This window comes from Octodon degus, unplaced genomic scaffold (assembly GCF_000260255.1).
Source record: "Octodon degus isolate 3935 unplaced genomic scaffold, OctDeg1.0 scaffold00138, whole genome shotgun sequence".
Lineage (NCBI taxonomy): Eukaryota > Metazoa > Chordata > Mammalia > Rodentia > Octodontidae > Octodon > Octodon degus.
Genome location: NW_004524714.1, coordinates 6,917,698 through 6,942,950, shown reverse-complemented (window position 1 = coordinate 6,942,950; position 25,253 = coordinate 6,917,698). Strand labels below are relative to the sequence as shown.

Here is a 25,253-nt window from a genome sequence, read left to right as displayed (position 1 = left end):
CTTCCGATTTGATTTGAAACTGTCTCATTGCTATGTTTATCAAAACTGTAGAAAAAATAAATAAATAAATAAATAAATAAATATTTCCTACACTTAACCTCCACTGTTCCTGAAAATTCATTCTTTGATTAATATTTCCCCTATCTCATTTGGAGGTCCTGTATCATAGCCATGTTCCTTTTTTCAGGAGGAAGGCTAAGGCTGGAAAATGCTATGACTCTTGAGAAAGATGATAAACTTGAAACCTAGGAACCAGGAGTGAAAATACAGTACATACCCATGGCTGTCTACTCAAAACATCTAACATTCATGGCTTCTGTTGGATGGAAATCTGATTTCATCAGATACTTGGGACATCTGATGGTGCTAAGCACCTGTCTAAATTAAGAGCCTTCATTCCTTTTCACTTGCTAGATGATCTTTTCCTCCAAATTACTAAGGTTCTTTAGGTGGAATGTGACTGATCGTGTTTCTCAGTGTGAACTGTGTGTGATGGCTTGCCAGGATAAAGAACTAGAAGAGGAGAGGGAAATATCAGCCACTAATCTGAATTCATCTGGGGAACCTCCTGGGTGACCAGGTTCACAGTGGAACATGGACTTTCTGCTTTGTCTTGATTTTCTGCTGCAATTTGTCTTAGCAGTTATACAGTCCCTGTCAAACTCCTACAGAAAGACTGAAGATTTTTATCTATTGGGATTTTTGTTCATAAACCAATGGAAGATGTAAATCTCGCTATATAACTCATTTATAAATGGAAGCTGTAATATGTTACATTTTTATGGATGATAATTTGACAATATATTCCTGGCATAATCAGAATGCCAATATATTTTTTAATGAACTAATGATTTTTTTTTTTTTTTTGGGCAGGACTGGGGATTGAACTCAGGCATTATTCAACTGAGCTATCTTCCCAACCCCGAACTAATGAATTATTAAAATGTGCTTTTCTTTGGCCTAGTAATTCCATCTGTACACGAATATACCAGACAAATGGGAAAAACTGCAAAATAATAAACTAGAACCATCTAAATCTAAACAATTACTTTGTGGTAGCTTGATAAAAATGAAGCATTTGTCTCTCAGCAAAAATGAGTGCAACTGGGCTGGGAAGGATAGCTCAGCAGCTTAAGTGCCTGCCTGACAAGCACAAGGTCTTGAGTTCAATCCCAAATACAAAAAAAAAAAAAAAAAAAAAAAAGAAAGAAAAAGAAAAAAAGAGATGAGTGCGGTTTTTGTTAGCTATAAAACATTCATAATACATTTCTCAATAAACAAAGCATGAATCTATTTTAAGTACATGTCTTTTTATACATTATAAAACCCTTCACTGAAACATTGGACCACGTTGAGACCTTATAATTTTCCAGTTTCAAAACCTAATAATACATGCACAGCATGTATGTGCCAAATACCCAATGGGCTCTCAGGTGCTATCCCATGTTTGTGCAAGGAAAATAATACATCAAATAGAATAAAGACTAACAATGGCCTTACATCACTTCATCTCAGGTTTTGCCAAAGGGCTTGCATCAAACTTAGGAAAAAAAAACTTTATTGCAAGCCAAATACATACCAAAATCAGTTAATGCAAACTAGCAATTACTTCTGGGTACTGGAATTATCAATGTCCCCCTCATTTTCTAAACCACTGGTAACCCATTACACATTTTTTTTTAATCTTTCATTTATTTGTTTGGTACAGGGTCTCGCTATACAGCTCAGACTTGTCTCAGCCTCCCCAGCACTGGGATTACAGGCATGTGCCACCAAACACAATTGCAGTGGCCGGCTCTGCACAGGGCTGGCACAGCATGCACTACCAGGGATCAAACCCGGGTGCTTGCAGTTGCCAGACAGGCCTTTAGATCCCCAAGCTATCTCCCCAGCCCTACACTTTTTGTTATTGTTGTTTAACAGTTAGTTGTTTTAAGCTAACTTACGGTAAACCAAATTTACCATAAAAACTCTGGAAAGACTTCAGTAAAGGCTCTTTCCCTCAACACAAAAATCAAATTTTGGAATACAACTACAAGGTGCATAAAGTTCAACAAGACTGCAGAGCTACTTCTGCCAGGCGCCAGACTTTCATATCATATTGTACATTAAACACATTTATCCAAAGAAAGTATTAAAGGACAGAGTTCCAAAGCTTCAGAGTTTGTTTATTCTGATATTTCATTTATTCCACCTGAGTGATGTCTAGCTTATCCCACTTTCAAACAGCCCATATCTCAACTCTTCAAATATACTGGATTTACCAGTCAAGTGCACTTTCTACCCAACTGCAATTCAAGGTTAACAAGTGTGAAAGCCATCTACCTCCACACATGGCATGAGAGGCTTCTTAGATTCAATGCCACTCAGATTACAACTGACATATACATATTCCAGATGTTTATCACAGAATGACAAGACCCAAATGTATGAGCCCTCCATGTTTGTCAAAGTTCAGTTGCAAAAAAGAAGTGAAGACAAAAGCATGCCCAGTCTATCCAAATTTCCTTGTATTATAAAAATGTTATCACTGCACTGAATGAAATATTAGCACTTAATTCACTACATAGCAATATATATCACTCCATTTTAAAATGTCTACCAATTTTACTGAATTGCAAGTTGTGGTAAAGCCAATAACTTACACTAAAGATTACTGATTAGAAAAACAACCCATGACATGTATCTTTCCATCCTAGGTAGCTTTAAAGGGTAGCACTGACACCCCTTCTTGTCAAGATCCACCCAAAGAGGAATTCCGCCTCACTGCTATACAAAAGTCCACCAAACTGTTTTTATGTCATAGACAGTGGCTTGTATATTTTATACATTTTTGTGTCACTTGCTACAGAATTTAATTCTAAGTTTGTGACTCATTCTCAGAGCATATGACAGCTAACTCATTTATATTTTTATACTTAGTGCTGGATTTACTTTTCTCAGTTGTTTCTCAGGCTTTTGGCTAAGATCAAGTATGGGTTTACTTTTCTACCTCATTTTAAACTCATACTCTTTCATCACAGCTAAGAAATCTCTTTTGTAAATAATGCACAATATATTGCTTCACATTTCTGCCACATTGTTACTACTTGGGGGCACTGTTCTAATCACTACCTTACATAATACATACATGCTTATATATTTGTTGTCTGTGTCCTGATCACACCCAGAGTATGACACAAAAAAACTGGAATAATTTTTCTCAAGTAACAATGTTTAGGCTATATGATCTCTGACATTCAGCATTAGTTTTCAAGAAGTCAAATGTACTTATATTTGCAAATTTTCTCTAAGTCCATATGCATGACTGGTTGGCCCAATCCCAAACATTATTCCCTAAAGAAATATTCTGAAATACACAATAGCACCAGGCACAAAAATACTAATCAAATTTATGACAGAAAAAAACTGGAAATGGCAAAATATTCAATGACAGGAAAAGTACATCCATAAAATGTTGATCATGTAGCCATTAAAAATTATTCATTGAATTTTAATAACAAGAAAAATACTATTGAAAAACAAGAAGGAAAAGCACTGGAAACAAACCAATATAATGTATTTAAATATCAATCATCTTTGCCTCAAAAATATGCCATGAACAGTTTACTTTTTACCATATTTTCCAAATTTGATTTAATTTTACTTTACAACAATAATTTGACACAAAGGTAACAAAAGTTTCTATTGTTGTCGTTAAAATCTTAGATGCTGTTTATTTACTATAGGTAAGCATCTCATTTAGAACATAAAATAAGCATTGGTAAATACAAGAAATTCTATACCTTCACTGCTACATGAAGTTTTGCAGTTTTCTTGGACGGTCCTGAGGCTTCGTATGTTGTACCATCCACATCCACAGACATTGTGAAGACTGGAGCATGGACAGGGCCAGACTGAGATAACAGCTTATACTGAAGCCCAGGCCTGATCTGATTGAGCCTCATTAGTGCATTCATAAGGTCTATTGCTTTACTATCCAGGACTGTTGAAGAGAAATGAGATCAGAAGTCAGCTAGAAAGCCATTTTGGGGGCTGGTGAGATGGCTCAGTGGTCTAAAGCACCTACTTAGAACAAGCTAAGCTCAAGCAAAGCACAGAGACCTCGGTTCAATCCCCCAGCACCACATGCTGGCCTGCCCGCCCCCTGGTGGGCTGAGCTGGCCACACACTAAATAAATAAGTAAATAAATAAATAAATATAAAAAAAAAAGAAAGAAAGAAAGCCATTTTGCCTTAATCTTGCATTTGTAGTTTGCTAATAACCATTATAAATTTATCAAGTATTTAAAAATGAGATTCTTAACACACATAAATTAACTTCATAAGTAGTTCTAATATAACTCAATGATCATACTGAAAATTATAAAAATAGTATACATAACTGTATCTATACATTAATTTCTACTTCTGAGTATTAGTCTACAAGGAAGCTTGGAAATGAAAGTTGTTCAAGTATTAATTTCTCAGTTAACATTTATCCCTAAACTTCTAATTCAATTTAACCTAATTCTTTCCTTTCTATTTTTTTATTTGAGGCTACAAGTTCTGTCCAGTTTACAGAAAGAATAATAAAGATTTTACATACTTTTCCTTAAGTTTCGCTTCATCTTCTTATTGGGATCTTTATCATCCCCTAATCCATCTTCAAAAGGCCTCTTTAGAGCTGAAGAACCAGCACCTAAAAAAATGAGAGGGTCAGTGTTAGTCAAGCAACAACTGCATGTACTCTAATACATTCAGGTGAAAGAAATCTCAGAAACTACACACAAGGACTTTTGCTGATAATTAAAACTACCATACTTACAATCTAAAAGAGCAAAATGTTGAAACATAAATTTTTTTTAAATAGCGTAGTATCAATTTTTATATTTATTTTGCCATTCACTCAGACACAGAAATACCTATACGTGTGCAATGGTCTGAATGTTTCTATCCTCCCCAAATTCTGATGTTGAAACTTAATACCACGTACAGTACTGCTGAGAAGAGCATATGCGTGGCGACAGTGCCTTTATAAAAGAAGCCTGAGAGTTGTCTGTCTGTCCTACCATGTGAAGACACATAACAGGTGCCATGTGTAAAGAACAGACCCTAATGCTAACCCCAGCCCTAATCTTCACCAGACACCAAGTCTACAGGAGCCTTAGTCTAGGACTTCTCCCTGTCAGAACTGGGGATACTGTATTTCTATTGTTTACAAACTACCTAGTCTAAGATACTCTGTTACAGCAGCTCAGGAAGACTAATACAAAATATTCAGATCTGTTATATGTACGAACACAAAAGGTTTGGAGGGCCAGGCTCCAGCATGCAGGAGGCTGAGGCAGGAACATCACAAGCTCAAGGCCAATCTGAGGTACGGTCTGAACTACATAGTGAAAACCTGCCTGAAAAGAAAGGGGGGGAATAATTTAAAATGTCTGCAAAGCTCTGTCTTAAGTTGTTTGTTTGTTTGTTTGTTTTGGTTTGGACTCTTAGTGATCCTCCTATTTGCAGTTTCTCCAGTACTGGGGATACAGGCATGCACCACCATGCCTGATCTCGGTGGCCAGCTCAGCACACCCGGGAGCAGGGCCAGTACGGCATATAGTGCTGGGGATCAACCCACTGTCCATGTACTTGCCTAAACAGGCACTTAGTCCACTGAGCTATCTTGCCAGCCATTTGTTTTTACTTATGCCTTCTCAAGTATTTTCCAAATTTATACAAGTAATTTAAACAAGTATTTTTATTATACTACACATTTTGAAAGTCAACATATTAAAAACATCTTAGGATTTCAGAAATGTGATTATCAAAGTATAAAATATCGGCTGGGAGATAGCTCAGCGGCATAAGCCCCTGCCTGGCAAGCACAAGATCCTGAGTTCGAGTTCAATCCCCGGCACTGGGGATGGATGGATAGATAGACAGATAGATAGATATTTCTTCTCCTCTTCAAATCCTATTCAAGATTTACAGTTGCCCTTCAGCACAATTTCTCTCATACCAATTTTTCAACAGAGTGACTACAGTATCTTTGATGTCCTCCAAGAGTCTCATGGGTTCAGAAGGTAACTGGATCCTGGGGGTTTGTTCAATTCATCAGTGACTTCCCATCCTAGTGTGCTCTTAGGAGATAGCACCAAATTGTAGGTGAGCCCTGGGGGCACGCCTTCAGGAAGCACTCTACCTCCTGAGCACCTCCGCTAGAGCAACTTTCCTTTACCAGGTGTTCTGCCTTGGAGCCAGCCAACCACAAAATGAACCCTCTGAAAAAGTGAATCAAAACAAACCTCTCAAGTTATGCCTATAAGATAGCTATTTTGTCCTAACAACATTAAAGTAACTGCCACAGTCTTGCATCCTTGCCACTTTCATATATTTATTTTACTCTTGTGTGTCCTTAAACTGATCTTCAAAGACCAAAGACATTTTCTCCTTAACAGATGCAGAAATAACATAATGGGTATGGAACCAAGGCAGCAGCTTTGGTGTCCAAGTTTTTTAATAATCAGAGAAGTGCATCAAATGTCCAAGTATGTTAAATAATTCCTTATCATCAACTTAAAAGTTGGCTGTTACATTTTTCCTAAATGTACGCTCCAGGTATCTGTGCTCAAGATATGCTGTGCTCAAGATACTCACGCCACCAGGCTTCCAGATAGTTCTACTGAAATTTATAGTAACACCAGGATACATATTTCTGATCATCAGGATTTATTATTATCCTTGGGGCAAACATTGACTTCAACATTTGCTTTGGGTCAGTATTTACCACTCAGGTCAATCGCTCAATCAATTTTGATGTTCTCTTTAAGAGAAGGCGGTAGTATCTGCTTAGTATTACATTTCACTTACTTTACATAAAACTTGTGAGTTTGCCCATCTCCCAGAATGCAGTCTTTAAGAGATAAAAGTTAAAAAGGAACAATGTCTATTCAATTACTCTCATACTCATTAAATTATGTTAAAAGCAATTCCCAGACTGACTGGAATTCACAAGCTGGTTAAATGCACAGATCTATTCTCTAAATCCTTCAGCTATATAAATATAGATCTGTGTTTCAAGTTTCATTAACATCCTAGCCCCTGGAAAATGCTTAAAAATCTGAGGCTAGTAAAAGTAACAGGGAAAAAAATAGGTTGGCTTTACAAAGGCAAGGTAGTTTTTAATCTGTATAGTTTCTAGTAATGAAAAGTGATCACAATATGCAAGTGCTTACTAGATGCCTGGTACTACTCCTAATGCTTCACATGTATGAACTCATTTAATCCTCATTAGCATTCTATCATACCCATGATAAAGTTCCGTGTACATTCATTTAACCCGAAATGCTATTTACTACAAACAAGATAATTTTTGGTGCTGAACAGAGTATTGTAGTTTTCATTATAGAGATGGTTCACTTCCTTGATTAGAATAATTTCTAAATTTCATTTTTCTTGATGCTATTGTGAAAGTGATTTTTCCCTAGTTTTTCTTAGTGAATTTGTTATTGGTGCACATAAACATCACTGATTTTTGAGTGCTTACTTTGTATCCTGTTGTGTTACTGAATTTGGTTATTCTAGAAGTCTTCTGGTGGAATTTCTGCAGTATTCTATATCATCTACAGATAATGATAATTTAATTTCCTTTTTTATTCGTATCTCATTTCTTTCTCTTCTCTAATTTCTCTGCCTAATGTTTCAGAGGCTACACTAAACAGGAGTATAACAGTGGATATCCTTCACTTATCTCTGACTGTAGAGGAAAATCTTTCCGCTCAGTGATCAGGAGACTGGGTGTGTAGATGGAGCACTTCCAGTGGCTGTGATGGGGCTGCTACTCAAGAGGAGATTGCATGTTGGGAGTGAGATGCAATATCTAACCATGCAAATCTGATGGAGGCATTCTGAGTTGAAGGCCTAAAATCACCGATGCAGAGAAAAAAACTCCATGATAGAGGAGACTAAGTGAGTTAGTACAAATAAGGAGAAAAAGTCTAAGACCTGGACCCTGGGACACTACACTATTTAGAAGTCAGGAAAATGACAAAAAACAAGATGACGGAGATGGTGGTGGCCAGAAAAGCCAGGAAAAAATGATGACCTGGAGATCAAATGAAAAATGGTATTTCATTTCAGAAAAGTGCCAGACGGAAACCAAACAATGCTGTGGATACAGGACAAGAGCTTCCATGAAGTGTTGGTGGGTGGATAAAGTGGTATATTCAACAAATTACTAGTTCATTTATGCACTACAGTAACTACAAGACACAAATCTCAGAGGCATGTTAAAAAAAACTTCCACCAAGCCAAGTAGTGGCACCAGCCTGTAAATTTCAGCACGGTGAAAGGTTGAGACAGGAGGATCTAAGATTTATGCAGTCTGGGTAAATTAGTGAGATACAGTCTAAAAATAGGGAGTGGGGGGGAAAGGCTGGAGTTGTAGCTCACTGTGAAAGCCCTAGGTCCAATCCCTATTTCCATGAAAAAAGTAAAAATTAATTTAAATTAAATTTTAAAAAAACATGGCCAAGTATGGCAGCACATACCTGTAATCCCAGCACTTGGGAAGCTGAGGCAGGAGGATCATCATGGGTTTCAGGCCAGCCTAGGCTACAGAGTGAGCTCAAGGGCAGCCTCAACTACATACAGAGAATATGTCTCAAAAAATGAATTTAAAAAATCACCTCTCACAATCATACAGTGGGTGGTTGTCAAAACTAAAGAACGAAAATATCCTTCAAAAGGAGAATGGAAGCCAGGTGTGGTGATACACACCTGTAATCCCAGCACTCTGGAGGGTAAGAAGGATTGACATGAGTTTGAAGCCAGTCTCAGCTACACAGTGATTTCACGGCCAGCCTGGACTGCATAATAAGATCCCAGCTGGGAGGTAGGGAGGAAATCAACCACAAAGTAATGCAGCACCATGAATTAGTCCCAAAAACTCTGGGCAGGCTGTGAGAGTGATCTGGCTATGCCACTTGTCACCCCCTAGTGATTTCCAGGCTTGATTTGGCTAAACTGGCTGGCTAGGTGGGTGTCTCCATGTTCCCTCAATGCTCCATGTGTGTCTCTCCAGTGTGCTCAATAGTAATGAGGACAAGCACCGCTGATAGAGGAGGACCTTTTCCTCAGTCAAGGGGATTTACAAGTAGCTGCACTCCCAACCTAAACCTCCATATAAGCTCTCAAGGTCTGCCCCCCCCCAAAAAAAAAAAACAGAGAAAAAGAAGCCAATCACAAAAAAATTAAACTCAGGATAGTTCTATTTCTAGAAAGTTCTGGAAAAAAACAAGCTAAATTATTTCAGAAAGCATATACAGGGCTGGTGAAATGGCTCAGTGGTCTAAAGCACCTACTTAGAACAAGCTTAGCAAAGCACAGGGACCTTGGTTCAATCCTCCAGCACCACATGCCAGCTAGCCCCGCCCCCTGGTGGGCTAAGCTGCCCCCCACACACACACATAAATAAATAAAATATTTTTAAAAAAAGAAATGAAGAAACTTTAAAAAATAAATAAATAGGGCTGGTGAGATGGCTCAGTGGTCTAAAGCACCTACTTATAACAAGCTAAGCGAAAGCACAGGGACCGCGGTTCAATCCCCCAGCACCACATGCCAGCCAGCCCCGCCCCCTGGTGGGCTGAGCTGGCCATACATACACAAAATAACGAAATAAATAAATAAATAAAATTTTTTAAATAAATAAATAAAAATAAGTGTTTTTAACCTTTGTTCTATGCAAATGCTTTACCTCATAATCAAATAAATATGGAAGAAAAAAATGTCCATCTGTGTCAAAAACTGCCAAAAAGTAGGCTAAGATGAGGAATAAAAACAAATCACTGCTGAGTGTAATAGCAGGAAGGTCTCAAGCAAGATTTCAGTATAGGATCAAGGAAGAAAGCCTGATCAGAACAGATTCAAAAGAGAATGAAAAGTGAAGAAAATGAAAAGAAATAGGCCACTTTTTCTAAAAATACTACCCAAAAATGGGCCTGAGAAATGGAACTTTGCTGTTGGGGGAGCTACACAACGGAGGAGAGCTCCCTTTGTTTTGTCTCTCAGATGAAAACATAGCACAAAAGGTTTCCTGCTGATATAGAAGACTCAGGGGAATAAACTGATACTGGGGAAGAGGAGTGAATTGGTAGAATACTGTTTCCTGGTAAACAAGAACGGTTATGACAAAGTGGACCCAACATAAAAGTTAGTCATTAGAGGCAGATGGCTTCATCCACAGGTGAGAGAAGGAAAGCAAAGAGTATGAGCTGATGAAGCCAGGCTGGCTGACACGAGTAGGGAGAGCACGTTCTTAATCTAAGAAAACAGAAACAAGTAAGGCCAACATAAGAGAGATGAAGTAGAGATGAAGAAGCGAAATCAAAAATGTGAGAAAAATTACCGAAGAAAGCTGACGAATTCTCACACACACAAGAGAATTGTCAGAAAACACAAATAGTGTCTGTGAGGTTAGTGTCACAGACACAAAGGGACTGCTTTTCCCCAAACATGTTGGGCAAGCATAGTGTAGAGATGGACTGCATGCAGCCATTCAAAATACAGTGCGAAAGAGACTGAGAAAGCAAAAGTATATGCCAGCAAGTCAGCACATGTCTGAGCCAGAACATATAGGCAAGATAAAGACAGAAGTAAGACCATGAGGAGAATGAGGGATGCAAGGGTAAAGTCATAGGAAGTTCAAGGGATTAGAGCACCAGATGGAGTGGTAGTGAAGAGGAGGCCAGAAAGTGATACTCTTACAAAGCAATTATAAAAAAGGTACAGTCATAGTTATTGCTAAAGACAAAGTACAAGGGATGTCCATGAAATTGGTAATTGAGGTAAAGTGGAAAGGGAAATTATGTGAGAGAGAAACTGAGACAGCAGTTTTGGGAGGAAACCACCTGAACGAATATTAAAATTGCCAAGAATTATAAGATCAAGTTTCAATGTGAATGCGAGGAAGTTAGGTACTAAAAGCATGAAAGACCATTTTCTAACACAAAAAAGTACAGTGACAGCCTATCAGTGGTAGCAAATCTATGGCACGCAGGCCGCAGCAGGCTATTTGTTATCACTGAAAGCTCTAAAAGATTCGCCATCACTCGCTAGGTGACACAGCAAATAACTGACAGAACTGGAATAGTAATACTAGCACTTGGTATTTTATGCTCTACTCATAAGGTGACAGACCAAGGGTTCCTGAACACCTGAGAAAGAACTTTAAAGCTGAAAAAACAGAGGCTGGGCTATGTGGTGCATGTCCAAATCCCAATATTGAGGAGGCTGAGGCAAGAGGAATGCTTAAGAGTGAGGCCAGGCTCAGCTAGTGAGTTTAACTACCTAGTGAGTCTGAACTACACAGCAAAACCCTAACTCAAAGAGGGAGCGAAAGAGAGGGGAAGGGAAAGGAAAGGAGGAAAAGGGAGGAAATAGGAAGGAGAGAGAAGGGGGATTTGAATTTAAAAAAGAACCAACGTTACTTAACAGATATACTATACCTTTACTAACCAGTGGAGAACAAAAGTGCTAAATCCAGTCACATCGAATTTAGTGACTGAAATTTTAGAGAGCTATACTTGAAGTCATGAGGACATAAATATCCCTTTCGTTAATTTCACTGCCAATGCAGGTGGCATACACCTGTAATCCCAGCACTCAGGAAGCTGGACAAGAGGATTGCCCCAAGTTAGAGGCCAGCCTAAGCTACACAGTAAGTTCAAGACCAGCCTGAACTATATTTTGAGGCACTGTCTCAAAAAAACCGAAACAACCAAACAAATTTCACTGCCAATGAGTGAAGATACACTAAAAGAAAATGGCTCTTCCCACACATTTTACTGAGTACTGCTTTATAACAATAATATGGAAGAATCTACTGTGTAGTGAGACCCTGTACTAAACACATAACAAAAGGAAGAGAATCTAGATAATCCTTCCTTTGAAGACCATACAGTATGAGACAATGATCTAGCTCAGAACCACTTTATATTCCTAAGAAACTGTAGTGAATCCAGAGGGCTTTGCCTTTTAGGTAATAGTTACCAATATTTAGTATGACAGAAACTGAAATCTGTTAAACACAAGAATATACAAGGACACATTCCTTTAACTGTCACAGCACTGATGTCATCACACAACCCATGTGTTAAGGCTGTGTCTAGATGTCCCCCTTAAACCCTCATGCAGTCATGGGTGGGATTTTTCGGAGGTGGCTAGATTTAGGTTGTGTGATGCTAGGATTAAGGATGTATGGTTAACAAATTAGTCCACTGCTGGGTGTGGCAGAGTTCTGGGTGGGGATAATGAAAAGGTCCACCCTAGGTGGAATGCTACCTCCTAAGAGCAGGAGCTTGGATGGAAACAAGGGACGAACAGAGGACTGATGTTATCGCTTGCTGCAGCTGCAGCTTTTGATACCTTTTGCCTGCCTACCTTGCCATGAACTGTTCCCTTTCTATAATGCCTCTCCTCATGTCACTCTACCTTGGAACCAGGCAACTATGGAATGAAAACCTCTACAAACTGTGACACAAACATTTTACCTACTTTCAATTTGAGTGTTGAGTATTTTGTCACAGCAATGAGAAACTAAGCCTCTATGTTAGTCTCTGTTAAAATGTATAATCATGAAGGAGTAGAAAAGGCATAAATAGGCCTTAATACTGACATTATGAAGCAGTTTTGATCCTGGGGACTACCTAAGTACACCTAGACACCTACAACAATTGTTGCAATTAAACTGGGCAACTCTTCACATTTTTGTCATATAGGAATTATTAGAGTAAGATCAACTGTGGGAGGAGACAGCATCGACAGTAAGGAATATCTAATACTAGGCACCTTACTTCCTAGTATGACAAGGAAAGAAGGAGATAAGAAGGTAAGTGTTTGCTATGGCACAGTGAGGACAGTAAGGAAATTTACATTCGCATGTGTGTGCTTTCTTCCAGGTACTGAGCCAAGTATTTAAACCAGACAAGAGAGAACAGAGTAAGAAAAATGGTAATAGTCCTACCAAGAAAAAGGAACTATTTGTTCAAGCCTCAAAACAAGTAAGCAGAAGAGCTATGCTTGGAATCCAGGTCATATTGATCCCTGTTCTGCTTAAACTCTAATCCAAACTCAGACAAGTCAATACAAATGGAAGGCAGTCCAGAATTTTCCAAAATTCTTCTCCTCCTCCTCTATATTTTTGTTCTCTTTGTCACTACTTAACACTTTCAAACATGAAAGATCATCCAACTAAACAGTAATAGTAACAGGGTCCCCTCTTAGTTTATGATTTTGCTCCCTAAACTAGGGGTTCTCAAAGTATGGTCTCTAAGTCTAGGTAGGGACCACAAAAATCTGGCCAACAAAGCCAAATGAGTCAATTAATAATAAAAATAAATGATAACAAGCAGATGTCACCAATGGAGACAGAGCCAAGAAAAGCAGAAACTTTTTTTTTCTTCTTTTTTTTAGTTTGTGTGTGTGTGTGTGTGTGTGTGTGTGTGGCCAGCTCAGCCCACCAGGGGGCAGGGCTGGCTGGCATGTGGTGCTGGGGAATTGAACCGTGGTCCCTGTGCTTTTTTGCGAAGCTTGTTCTAAGTAGGTGCTTTAGACCACTGAGCCATCTCACCAGCCCCCAGAAACTTTTCTTATAGATGACCTGGATAAGCAATAAGTCCTTTAAGCTCTAGCAAGACCATCACTGCCAACCCTTATCACTAATTTAAGAAAAACTTTTACACTTACCTTCTTTGTCAGTAATTGACCAGGAATACTTCTGAAAGGGCTTACTAGATGGAAGAGGGTCCATCTCCAACACTTTATAAATCTGGCCAAAGGCTGACAGTCTGAGTGCATGCTAAGGAATAAAACATATTAAATCAAATGTCAATAGCCATTAATAAATCGTTTCTATCAAGCTAAAATGACATTCATTAAATGCAGCTATTACGATAGCAAAAGTCTCTAAAAGCACGTAAGAAAAAGATGTTCAAATAGAACAGTTCAGAAAATAAAACTCTGATACACACACAGATGCATGCAGTCCCCTACCTGTGCACTATGGGTAATGTCTTCTTTTTGCTGGACAGTCATATAGCTCAGAGCATCAGTCGGGTCTCGCTCACAAGGATCATGAAGACCAGGACCCCCTTTGGCAAAGGCAAAGGCAAAACAAAAATACCGTTTACAATTAAGTTTAGAATTCAATAAACTAACATAAAAGTGAGAGGAAAGAAAAGAAAACAAAAATCTCACTTAAGTGGGAGTATTTAAGGTGACTTCTGGGGGCGGGGGGGAGGTGCTGGGGACTGAACTCAGGACCTGCACTTGCCAGGCAAGCGCTCATGTCACTGAGCAATCTCCTTAGTTACATGAAGTAATCAGGACATGCTCACTGTGAATATATGGGCATTTAACTGTCCTTACTTTATACTAAAAATATAGCTAACACCAAAACGGGGCCTTACTCTGAAAATTTAGAAATTCTGTATTTCAGATGAAATCATCCCAAAATGATGAATCATTCCAAATTTTCAAAGGGATTAGAAATGGAATATAAGACCAGCTATAACTTTTTCCAAATTTTATACCAGACTGCAAAGAAAATGAACTTTCATACATTTTAAATAAACATCTGCATTTTCAAAACCAGACTTCTAGGTAAAGCAAATTCATAGCAGACAAAGTATCTTATTAGTATACTTTATGTTAGTAAATATAAAACTATTTAAAAAGTTTTACAGCACCTTTCTAATACACAAACATTCTAGTTCTTAAATTCCAAGCAAAATAACTCTTAAACATCATTTTCCTGTGCAGAGAACAAATTTAGTACATATTTAGACATACTAAAGTAAAAGGATGTTTTTCTGATTCTTCTGCCTCCAGAGTTTGAAACCCTTACCAGGAAGTAGTATTCCAGATGCCAAACACTCCATTACTCGTCTCAAGGCCTCCCCAGCGCCCAAAGGTCTATTACAAGTACCTATAGACTTTTCACATATAAGCTCTAGTGGCTAGAAGATATTAAATTACAAATTAGTACATGCACAAGTGTTAAAAGGAGTCCAGTTAAATGTGAGCTGACATTTCTATCTACAAGGGAAGCCAAAAAAGTGAGTCAATTTAACATTTCGGGCCCACTTAACTCTTCCCCATGATAATCAATCTTTCTTTTTTTTAACCCCAACCAGTTTTTTAAACCAAGTATTTCTCACCAAAGACTTTTTTTCAAAGACAGACTTTCACTATATAGTTCAGGCAGGCCTAGAACTCACTATGTAGCCCAAGCCGGCCTCCACCTTGCAGCAATCCTCCTGCCTCAGCCTGCCCAGCCTCCCTCGGATTACAGGTGTACACCAGCACCCCTGACTAAAACAAGCATTTCAGAGATATTCTCAGGGGACATTTTTTAACACAACCTTTTTACTTTTGGGTTTTCCTAAATCATTCAAAGAAACTACAGTGATCTAATTCATTTACCAAACTTCAACAAGCCTTCATACACGTTACTAATAGCTAATTACTAGCAAATGTATGAACCCAGCCCACATATACCCTACTTAACATTCTAGAAAAACATTCAAACTATAATGACCTCAATACAAGAGTAAGACTTAATTTCAGATAGCTTTGCCCCAAGTACTGTAATTAGAATGAATAAAGGACCAGATTTCTACGTTTAACAAACTGAAAACTCATGTTACTCTATTGAGGTAACAATTGTTAGTTTCTAATTTATAATGATTTTTTCATGGTTTTATCTAAATTGTTTTTTACTGTTTCGTAAGGTGAAATCTCGATTCGGTTAGGCAAATAATTTTTTTTTTGCAAATAATTTTTAAATTAGAGTCAATGATACAATATATATCATAAACTATGTCCTTATGAGGTTTACGTGTACTGTGTACTTGATTTCAATTACTCAGAAGAACTGACAGTGAATGTCTCCCATTGAAGAAAATGCTACAAAAGGTGTAAGATCCTTATTTGGGCATTCAAGTCACTTCCACTGTAACAGAGGCACTTAAAGAAAAATGGGCCACACAAAAAGCTATTATGGGCCACAGTTGACAAATGAGCACACAATCAACCACCAGTGGAAAGTTCAGGAAAACATTTACTTTTTGAATTGTGTTGGGTTGTGCTGTGTTGTGTTTTGTTTTTCTGAGACTGGGTCTCCTTATATAGAGTTCAGGCTGGCCTTAAACTTACTTTGTAGCCCAAGATGGCCTGACCCTCAAACAAGTGTTGGGATTACAAAAGTGAGTCACTAGGAGTTTGGCATGGTAGCACACACCTGTAATCCCAGCATTCCCAGCACTCTGGAGGCTGATGCAGAAGGATCCCATTCAGAGTTCAGGACCAGCCCAGATGACAAAATGAGCTCAAGGTCAGCCTGAACTACATAATGAGATTCTGTTTCCAAAAGACAAAAGACCCAAAGAAAAAAAAAAAAAGAAGGGGAGGGAGGGTTACCACAAGATGTAGTACACACTGGCCTCTAACTGCAGATCACTCCGCTTCAGCCTCCTGAGTGCTCAGACTGCAGCTTTGGACCAACATGCCCAACTAGACAAAATGACTAAATGCTATAAATACTTTTCATTAGGAAAAAAAAAAAATCAGAATCTGTACCATGAATGAGACAGAAGAGATAAGTTATAAACATAAAAAAACCAAATGCATATTAAAATGTTTTTTCCAAGTCAAAAAAAAACTAACCACTAACCTGAACTGGCTCAGATGTAGTCATTTTATAGGATCACGTAATTCCTATAGGACTGCCTCTGCTGCAGCTTCAAAGTTCAGAACTTACTTTTAACCATATTTATTTTTTTTTAATTTTTATTTTATTTACGTGTGGGTGGGTGGGTGTGTGTGTGTGTGTGTGTGGCCAGCTCAGTCCACCAGGGGGCAGGGCTGGCTGGCATGTGGTGCTGGGGGATTGAACCGCGGTCCCCGTGCTTTGCTAAGCTTGTTCTAAGTAGGTACTTTAGACCACTGAGCCATCTCACCAGCCCCCATATTTAAATACTTACCCATCCTTTTAATGGTGCCCACGTAGGGACTCTGTTACACAAATCACGTAGAATGCGTAGAACAATCACACATGATTTTAGTCCATTTGCCCTTGCCTAAAACAAACAAAATTATTCCAATATATCTGTTGAAATCAATTCTTCATTTTAAGCACACTGATCATGGATCAGTTTTCTAAAATACTAATTTGTCAGTCATTCATCAGTTTCAAACAAACTAAAGAAAAAACAAGTCATCAAAAGTATGAAACTGAAAAAAAAAAAAAAAAAAGTATGAAACTGTGGTTCCAACAGGCAGATGTTAGAAGTAAAAAAGAGCATGGTATTAAAATTCCTTTTGTAGCATCACAGCAACTCCATCTGCCTATTGCCTTTCTTAACTTTTAGCTTGTCTTGCCTGTGTTCATACTTTATAAGTCATCATTTAAAAATTTTTGGCATTAAGCTAAGAAGAATATAATAAAACATCATTAACTAATATAATAGAAGCTATTCTACGTATTTTACCTAAATTAATTAAATTACCCCAAAACTCTGAGGTATTACATACTGTACAAAGCCAGTAAGTAGCAGGTGTTCCAAATGAAGGGTACATAAGGACAGAATAACAGGAAGACAATAACAAAGAGCCAACCTGAAACCATTTGGCATGTCGGAGAGACGCCAAGGCATTCAGGCATTTCTGCCTGTCCAGTAAGTCCGGAGGATCTTTCATCGCAACATTTTCTAATGGTAAAATGGGATAAAGAAAGACAGATACAATTTGACCAACAGGTTCCTGTCAAATTACCGAACAGTAAAAAACAAAAAGAACAGTAATCTCTGAGTAAACTAGTAAGACTCCTAGAAAATTTCACAATTTGACACTGTAGGTTATTTTTTAAATTATGAATGCAATTAGTGAATAAAGTCTTGAGAGTGGGGTCTATACACAAGTATAATGGAACACAAAGGGATTCATCCAGTAAGCAAATTAGTAACCATGTCATCCTACAATCTGGGGTTTTATTAATAAGCATGAATAAAAACAGGGACAAAAGAAATACATAGCAGATTTTCCTTTGGCAGGGTACAAAGAAGGGAAATCTGGGAATAATAACAATGTTTTTTTTAATACAAGAAATTTTGATTACTGATCACTTTTAAGGAAACAAAAAAGTGTTACACATAAATACCCTCATTTCTTTTGTGAAGCAAACTATTAAAACTATAAGCACAATAAAGACTTAAAACATATTTCAAGTTTTCCGTATTTTTAAAAGACAGTTCAAAGACTGACATATTTAAAATAATATAAATATTTCTTGGGGAACATTTCATCCAATCCAATTAAGATTTACTATTCTATCATAAAAGCTCTCTTAAAATGTAAAAGAATACACCAACACTTCTTCCCAGTAGTCTCAAAACAGCAGCAAGGCTCAACAGTACATTTGTGTGGACCAATTGATACAACTTAAGTACTTTTAAAGGAAGCACAGGTCATTTTCAGGGACTCTTGCTGCAAATTCAATCATTTAATTCCCACAGATAAAATGCCATTAGCTAAACCTAAAAAAGTATAATGCCCAATAGAAAATGTATTATTTTAAAGGAAGAACTGTAGGTCTTTGTATTAGTTTCAACACTCTAAAGGATGAAGTGTTATACACATTTTTCTGACCAGGTGAGCTCTACAGTAGATACCTGCATTGTTTCCCCCGCCAAACATGTCACTACACAGGCTCTCATTTCATTATCTGCCCCGCTTTAACTCACGAAATGGGAGGCCTCAAAAAGAATTATTAATGTGTATTTACTAATAAGCATACAAATAAACTACAGGTGTTCATTGACAATGTAGCTACTGCATTTGCCCAACTTTTTCTTTTCCTTTTTGAACCAGGATCTCACTATGTAGGTTAGGTTACTCCTGAACTCACTACGTAACCCAGGTTGGCCTCAGATTCAGTAATCTTCCTGCCTCAACCTCCCAAGTGCTGGGATTACAGATATGCATCACCACACTGAATAATTGTGTCTTTACAATGATAAAAAATATACAACTAACTCATTTCATTGTTTCTTTGTCAAAACATTTAACTGTGCTCAATACAAGCATCTGTGTAAAGATCACACAGCAGGCTGGGGAGATAGCTCTGTGGTCTAAGCTCCTGCCTGGCAAGCACAAGGACCCAGGTTTGATCCCAGCACCACATGCCATGCCAGCCCCAGAACCCTGAGCGTGCCATGCCGACCACCAAAACCAGGCCTGGTAGTGCACACCTGTAATTCCAGCACTGGGGAGAGTGAGACAGGAGGATCACTAGGAGTCAGAGCTGAGTAGCAAGACCCTGTACCAAATTAAATTAAGTTAAATTAAACTAAATTAAATTAAAATGATTTTTAAAAAGATCACAGAATATAAAACTACTGTACATGAATGATTAGAATCTCTTAAAAGTTAAGACATGATGAAGGTTGACTAGCTATGTAACATAATCCACATGAAAGGCATAAGGTCTCACGTATATTTTTTTGACTCTTAATTTTTAAATTAATAGTAAAGCAATCCCTGGCAAGCTCAAGGGTCTGAGTTCAATCCCCAGTTCCACCTAAAAAAAAAAAAAAAAAAAGCAAAGCAAGCTACATTTTTCTCTACTATCTTACCAAATAGAAATGTTAGGAATACAGAAACAAAACAGGGAAGTGAAGCAAAGGAAGTCTGGATAGAAAAAGACAAGTCAGACTGAAATCTTCTTTATTCTTTCTATATTTCACTGAGTGCTCAGGCTTATAGACAATATCTTATTCTGATATGGCACAGAGATTTTTAAATGGGGAACAACTGAAAAATAGTTCACAAACTCTTCTTTCATCTGAAAGTCAAGATGATAATCCCAAAGTCTTATTTAAAAAACAAGACAGCTTACTGAAGGCACTGAACAGGAGACAATAAAGTCTACTGAAAAAAGAGATGACAGAGACACACACTGGGCAGACATTTAACAGTTTCCTTTTACATCAGCATCAGCATCAGCATGGCCAGATTTTTTCATGTTCTGATAGTCAACAAGTCAAAAGATCCAAAATGTTTCAATCACCAGAAGAGACATAATTCATTTCATTATATCTTCAGTTTTTGTATTAAACAATATTAAATCATATGCTACTACAGTGCTACTTATAAGACCAGTCTGCCTACTTCCTTTATGTAATTAATAATACAATATTTAATATATTTCCATTGTTTAAAAAAGTTCACTAATGTGGCAATCACTGAACTACTTCTAGGAAAACACGGCTACTTCTGGTAATAGAACCTCAAGTTTAATATTTCTGGACATATTTATAGGTGTTCTGATATTAGAAGAAAGGCTTTCAAAAATAAAGACATCTTGGAGTCCTTACTTAGTCACAATAGAATTGTGAGCTTTAGGGCCAGTGTGATAGCTCAGTGGGCTAAAGCACCTGCTTAGGCAGAGCACAGCAGCTGAGGTTCGACCCTGGGCATGCCTTGCCAGCCCCAGCCTCGCACCCAGGACACTCAGAGACAGCAATTAAGACTAGCATGGTGTGCCCACCTGTAAGCCCAGCACTTGGGAGGCTGTAAACAGGAGAACCACTATTAGACCCTTTAGACCTTGCCCTAAATACGGGGGGGGGGGGGGGGACGCGTGATCTTTTTCCTTTTATTCTTATAGTGATCAATGAAACAGGTAAGAAATAGCATGAAAGGTTACAAGGAGAACTGTTGACAAAAATGCCAACAACAACAAAAAATAGCTTTAAAATTTTTATTACTGGTAGGGCATATGGCACACACCTGCAATCCTGGCACTTGGGAGGCTGATGCAGAAGGATTGCTGCAAGTTCTAGGCCAGCCTGGGCTACAAAGTGAGTTGAGGGACGACCTGAACCACATAGTGAAATCTTGTCTCAAAAAGATAGGAAAAAAATTTATTATTTATGTTGGGTATGGGAGCTGACGGGGGTGAACTCAGCACTCAGGAAGCTGAGTGAGGCAGGAGAATCACTATATTTGAGACCAGCCTGAACTAAATAGTGAGTTCAAGCCCAGCCTGACCTACATAACAAGACACTGTATCTTTAATTAAAAAAAAAAAAAAAAATCAGTATCCTGGCATCACAGTACGAAGATATTTCCCACATTCTGAACCACGGAAGCACTGAAAAGAGGTCCATCGCACCTAGCCATGCTTATTTGGTTTATAGGTTAGATCAATGACCAGAATCACATCAAAACTGCAGGAAATGTTGGTTAGATTCTCTCACTGCCTACATGGACACTAACTACCTGGCTCTGCTAACCAAAGCACTAGCCTGCAGATGGAGGAGGAAAAAACCAACAGGACTACGTTAAAGAGGACATATGTGCCTAGAATCTGGGTCCTCCAAAAGTAAAACACAGAATGTTCCACTTAGCCTGACGATATTATCCTGACATCCCCTTCTCTCTATATTTCTTCAAGATTTCTGGAAAGAGGACATTTTGCCCCAAGTCACTATCCTTGTAAAATGTCAGGACATAGTAATGTGGACAGGTAAATACGGCAAGAATGTAAAACCAGAAAGATGCTATTCTCACAATTCATGCGAGGAGTATCACTCAGTGCGATTTTCTTCAGTGACAGTCAAGCACTGGAAAGGTAACAGCTAAAGCATAAAACTGGCTACTTGGGAATGCAGAAAAATAAAGACTGTAGCAGCACTGTAATCCCAGTTGTGATCTACAGACTGTGAGAATCTATGCACTGACCGTAACAGGACACACGCGAGGGAACTTCTGCTAAGAGTAGTCGGAAGCTCACACAGGCACCGGTACACAAGAAGGGACTCTCAGAGACCCCTCTGTCCACTCCTGAATCCACCCCAGTGCTAAGGACAAAAGTTTGTCTTAGTCTAAGGCAGAAGAGTCTCTCATTTCCCTTTCTACCTGATTTCAAATTATATGAGCAATATAGCAAAAAGATTACCTCCCCAATAACAAATACACTTCCAATTTAAAATCATAATCCCCAGGGGGCTGGGGAGATGGCTCAGTGGAATAAGTGCTTCCTTGGCAAGGGTCTGAGTTCAATCCCTGGTTCCACCAAAAAAAAAAAAAAATAATAATAATAATAATAATAATCCCCAAAAGAAGCTAAGACTATGTGATACTCACAATGATGATCTTAGCTAAAACATCTGTGCAGTTTATAACCTCAGACAGGAGACAGGGAGCACTGGTTACTGAGCTTCCAGTCAGAGAAGCTGGACCTCTGTGACACGTTCTCATTTACCCAAAAAAAAAAAAAAAAAAATCATCTCTACCTCACAGGGCTACCATGAGGATTTTTTTAAATAAGTGATATGCAAGAGAAATGTTTATCATAGTGGGTTATTAAATACTTTAATAGAGACAGACGTCCAATATGTTACTTAAGCTGAGATGCTGCCCATTGTTAATGCTTTCTTCTGGCACACTGGACAGTCCAAAAATATGCTGACTACGTAAATTTACTTCAGAGATTTATGTGTGGCATTTCCTAAATCATCTCCTATGCATTATTTAGGTAACATACACAGGCACTAAGGATAAAGGATAAGGATAGGAAAAATGATACCCTCAGTTAATTACTAGCTATACACCAGCCAGCTTATCAGCACTGCAGAAAATACTGTATGCTAACCCCAACATTATACTTCAGTGAGAGGTAAAAAGTTTAACAAGATTTAGGTTCAGGTCTCTCCTACGCACCTATTATTCTCATTGTTAACTTAGGGCAGTCTGAATAGATGAGTTTGCACTATGAGTCTTTAGTAAGCTGAATGACTACACTATTCACTGAGCAAACACTTTGTGCTAGTAATTACAAAGTGTAAGTCACATTACATAAAAATTTTCTCCTTTAAACTCCAAACAACTTTTAAGATATTTAGTAACTATACTTCAAAATCCCAAGGTCACACAGCAATACTAAAGGAGTAAGCATGAAATGCAAAGCTACCATGTACCAAGGCCTATATATTTTCTTTATGCATTTTTTTTGGTGGGGGGAGTCTCTTTTTTGGGAGATACAGTCTCTCTACGTACTTCAGGTTGGACTTGAGCTCACTTTGTAGCCCAGCTAGTCTGGAGCTCACAACGATTCTCTTGGCTCAGCCTCCTAAGTACTGTCCTATGCCTTCTTTTTTTTTTTTTTTTTTTCAAAATTTTATTGATAAACAGCAATGAGACAGTTTCAAATCAAATCGGAAGTACAGTTTCAACAACTAATACACTGCATATATTCTTCTTAGTGGTTAATTGCTGTACAAGATGCGGACTTGAGATCCTATTTACAAACACCATTAGAACAAATCATTCTATTCATTAAGAGAATGCAACTATATATCTATCCTAACCACTTTGAATACACAAATACAAAATTCTCCTATGCCTTCTTTAAAAAGAAACATGAAATAGTAATAGGGAAATAGTTACTCTTCAGGGCCTCCAAGCAAAGAGGTACAATGAGGAGGAAGTCTGGCACCATAAGAGTTTGACCTGTGTATTCATTAACAATACCGAAGATATTCGGTGTGTTCTGGCACTTTAAAATGTAAATGCTGACTTAAAATCAGTAGATTCACTTCTGCACAAGTAAGACTAATAATATAAATTTGAAGCTCTAACTTGTCTCAGTTCCCAAGATCTGCTCAACCATGTTTTTTTACATTGTTTAGCTTTCTTATTTTTGTTGAGACAAGGTCTCACTTTTTGACTCAGGCTGGTCTTGGAACTATGCAGCCCAGTCTGGCCTCAAATTTAAGAGCAAACCTCCTGCCTCAGCTTCCCAAGTGCTGGGATTACAGTCATGAGTCATCAACCCCAGCTCTTCACTGTTTACATTTTACCAAAATATGCTGCAAATTAAAAGGGAGAGAAATACATGAAGTATATTGTAAACTGTTCAACATGAGTCAAAGGAAGTGAAGATAGAATAGGAAAATGTCTCCAAGAAAAAAAGTTACAATGGGTATTTTTAAAACCATGAGAAAGAAAATGAGCAGAAATTAAACAGTGGGTCTATTTTTCAGTCCTAGAACTCCCTGGAATGAATCCTGAAGTATTTTCATCCTATGTATCTGCAAACAGCTGCAGTGCAGGATGAGGAGTATCTAGCATGAACAAACTGAATTCTGTGGCCCATATCTCAAAAGCTCAGTGACACTGGACTTCCCAAGCTACCCAGGTATACACAAACCTGGTAACAAAAAATAAAATGTTTTCTACAACAAAGTCCAGATTAAACAAAATGAATAAATTATAAAAGATCAAAGTGAGTCAACTGGGCTGGGATATTCAAGATAATGGCAAAGCAAATCTTTCTGCCATTCAAAAAGAGAGAAGTAACATATATAAAACATTATTTTCAAATTGATTCCTCTATCTTACCTATTCTAATACAAACAGCTCATACAGGTCTTCAGCTTCTTAGTAACTCAAACATTTTAAGCACACACTACAACTAGCCCACTTTATTACAAACCCTATTTCACGATAAATAATGTTCCAGGAAGGGTACAATACACTAAGAATACCATTTTCAGCTTCTTTGAACAGAGCTTAAGGTTTCTAAGGCAAAAGACTAAGCTCACAGGTATCACTAAAAGCTATGGCAAAATCTCATGTAAGTACACAAAACTACTGGGAAAAGAAAGCCTGATATTCTCTTAGTAACTCCGAAGAAGAGATGGGGCCAGTAGGTTCAAGCAAACACAATTAACCTAAGCTTTGGCAATTTCAGTCTTTTTCTCACCTTCTTATACACAATTTTTAATATCTATAATTACAACTCTATTTATACTACAGTTGATCTTATATTACAGGGTGAAGCAGGATACAGATTACCAGAATTAACATTTATCTTGAAACATCAGAAATCAAAGTTCTACGGTTAAAAAAAATTAAGCCATTTAAGATTGATTTTTCAATGGTACCACAGGTACCAAACAGCTGTAGTAGGCATAAACTTACTTATAGGCTGAATGCACTTTTGATTACTATATGACCCACAAATGTATCTACTGGGTATAGTACAACTGATTTTATCTATCATAAAAAATGTTGGTTAAGGGGCTGGAGAGATGGCTCAGTGGTGTAAAGCACCTACTTGAAACAAGTTTGGCAAAGCACAGGGACCACATGCCAGCCAGCCCCGCCCCCTGGTGGGCTGAGCTGGCCACACACACACACACACACACACACACACA

General features: G+C 38.0%; 1 protein-coding gene across 1 annotated transcript in view; it reads right to left on the bottom strand.

Annotated features, from left to right (window-relative positions):
• Nucleotides 1–25,253, bottom strand: part of Strbp (spermatid perinuclear RNA binding protein) — a 72,819-nt gene that overhangs the window by 22,302 nt on the left and 25,264 nt on the right. Inside the window, exons 6-13 of the mRNA XM_023701656.1 lie at nt 21,775–21,893; nt 17,650–17,741; nt 17,016–17,111; nt 14,879–14,990; nt 14,026–14,123; nt 13,720–13,831; nt 4,589–4,681; nt 3,786–3,985 (exon numbers count right to left, since the gene is read on the bottom strand). Coding sequence (XP_023557424.1) covers nt 3,786–3,985; nt 4,589–4,681; nt 13,720–13,831; nt 14,026–14,123; nt 14,879–14,990; nt 17,016–17,111; nt 17,650–17,741; nt 21,775–21,893 — 922 coding nt within the window. The remainder of the gene's footprint in view (nt 1–3,785; nt 3,986–4,588; nt 4,682–13,719; nt 13,832–14,025; nt 14,124–14,878; nt 14,991–17,015; nt 17,112–17,649; nt 17,742–21,774; nt 21,894–25,253) is intronic.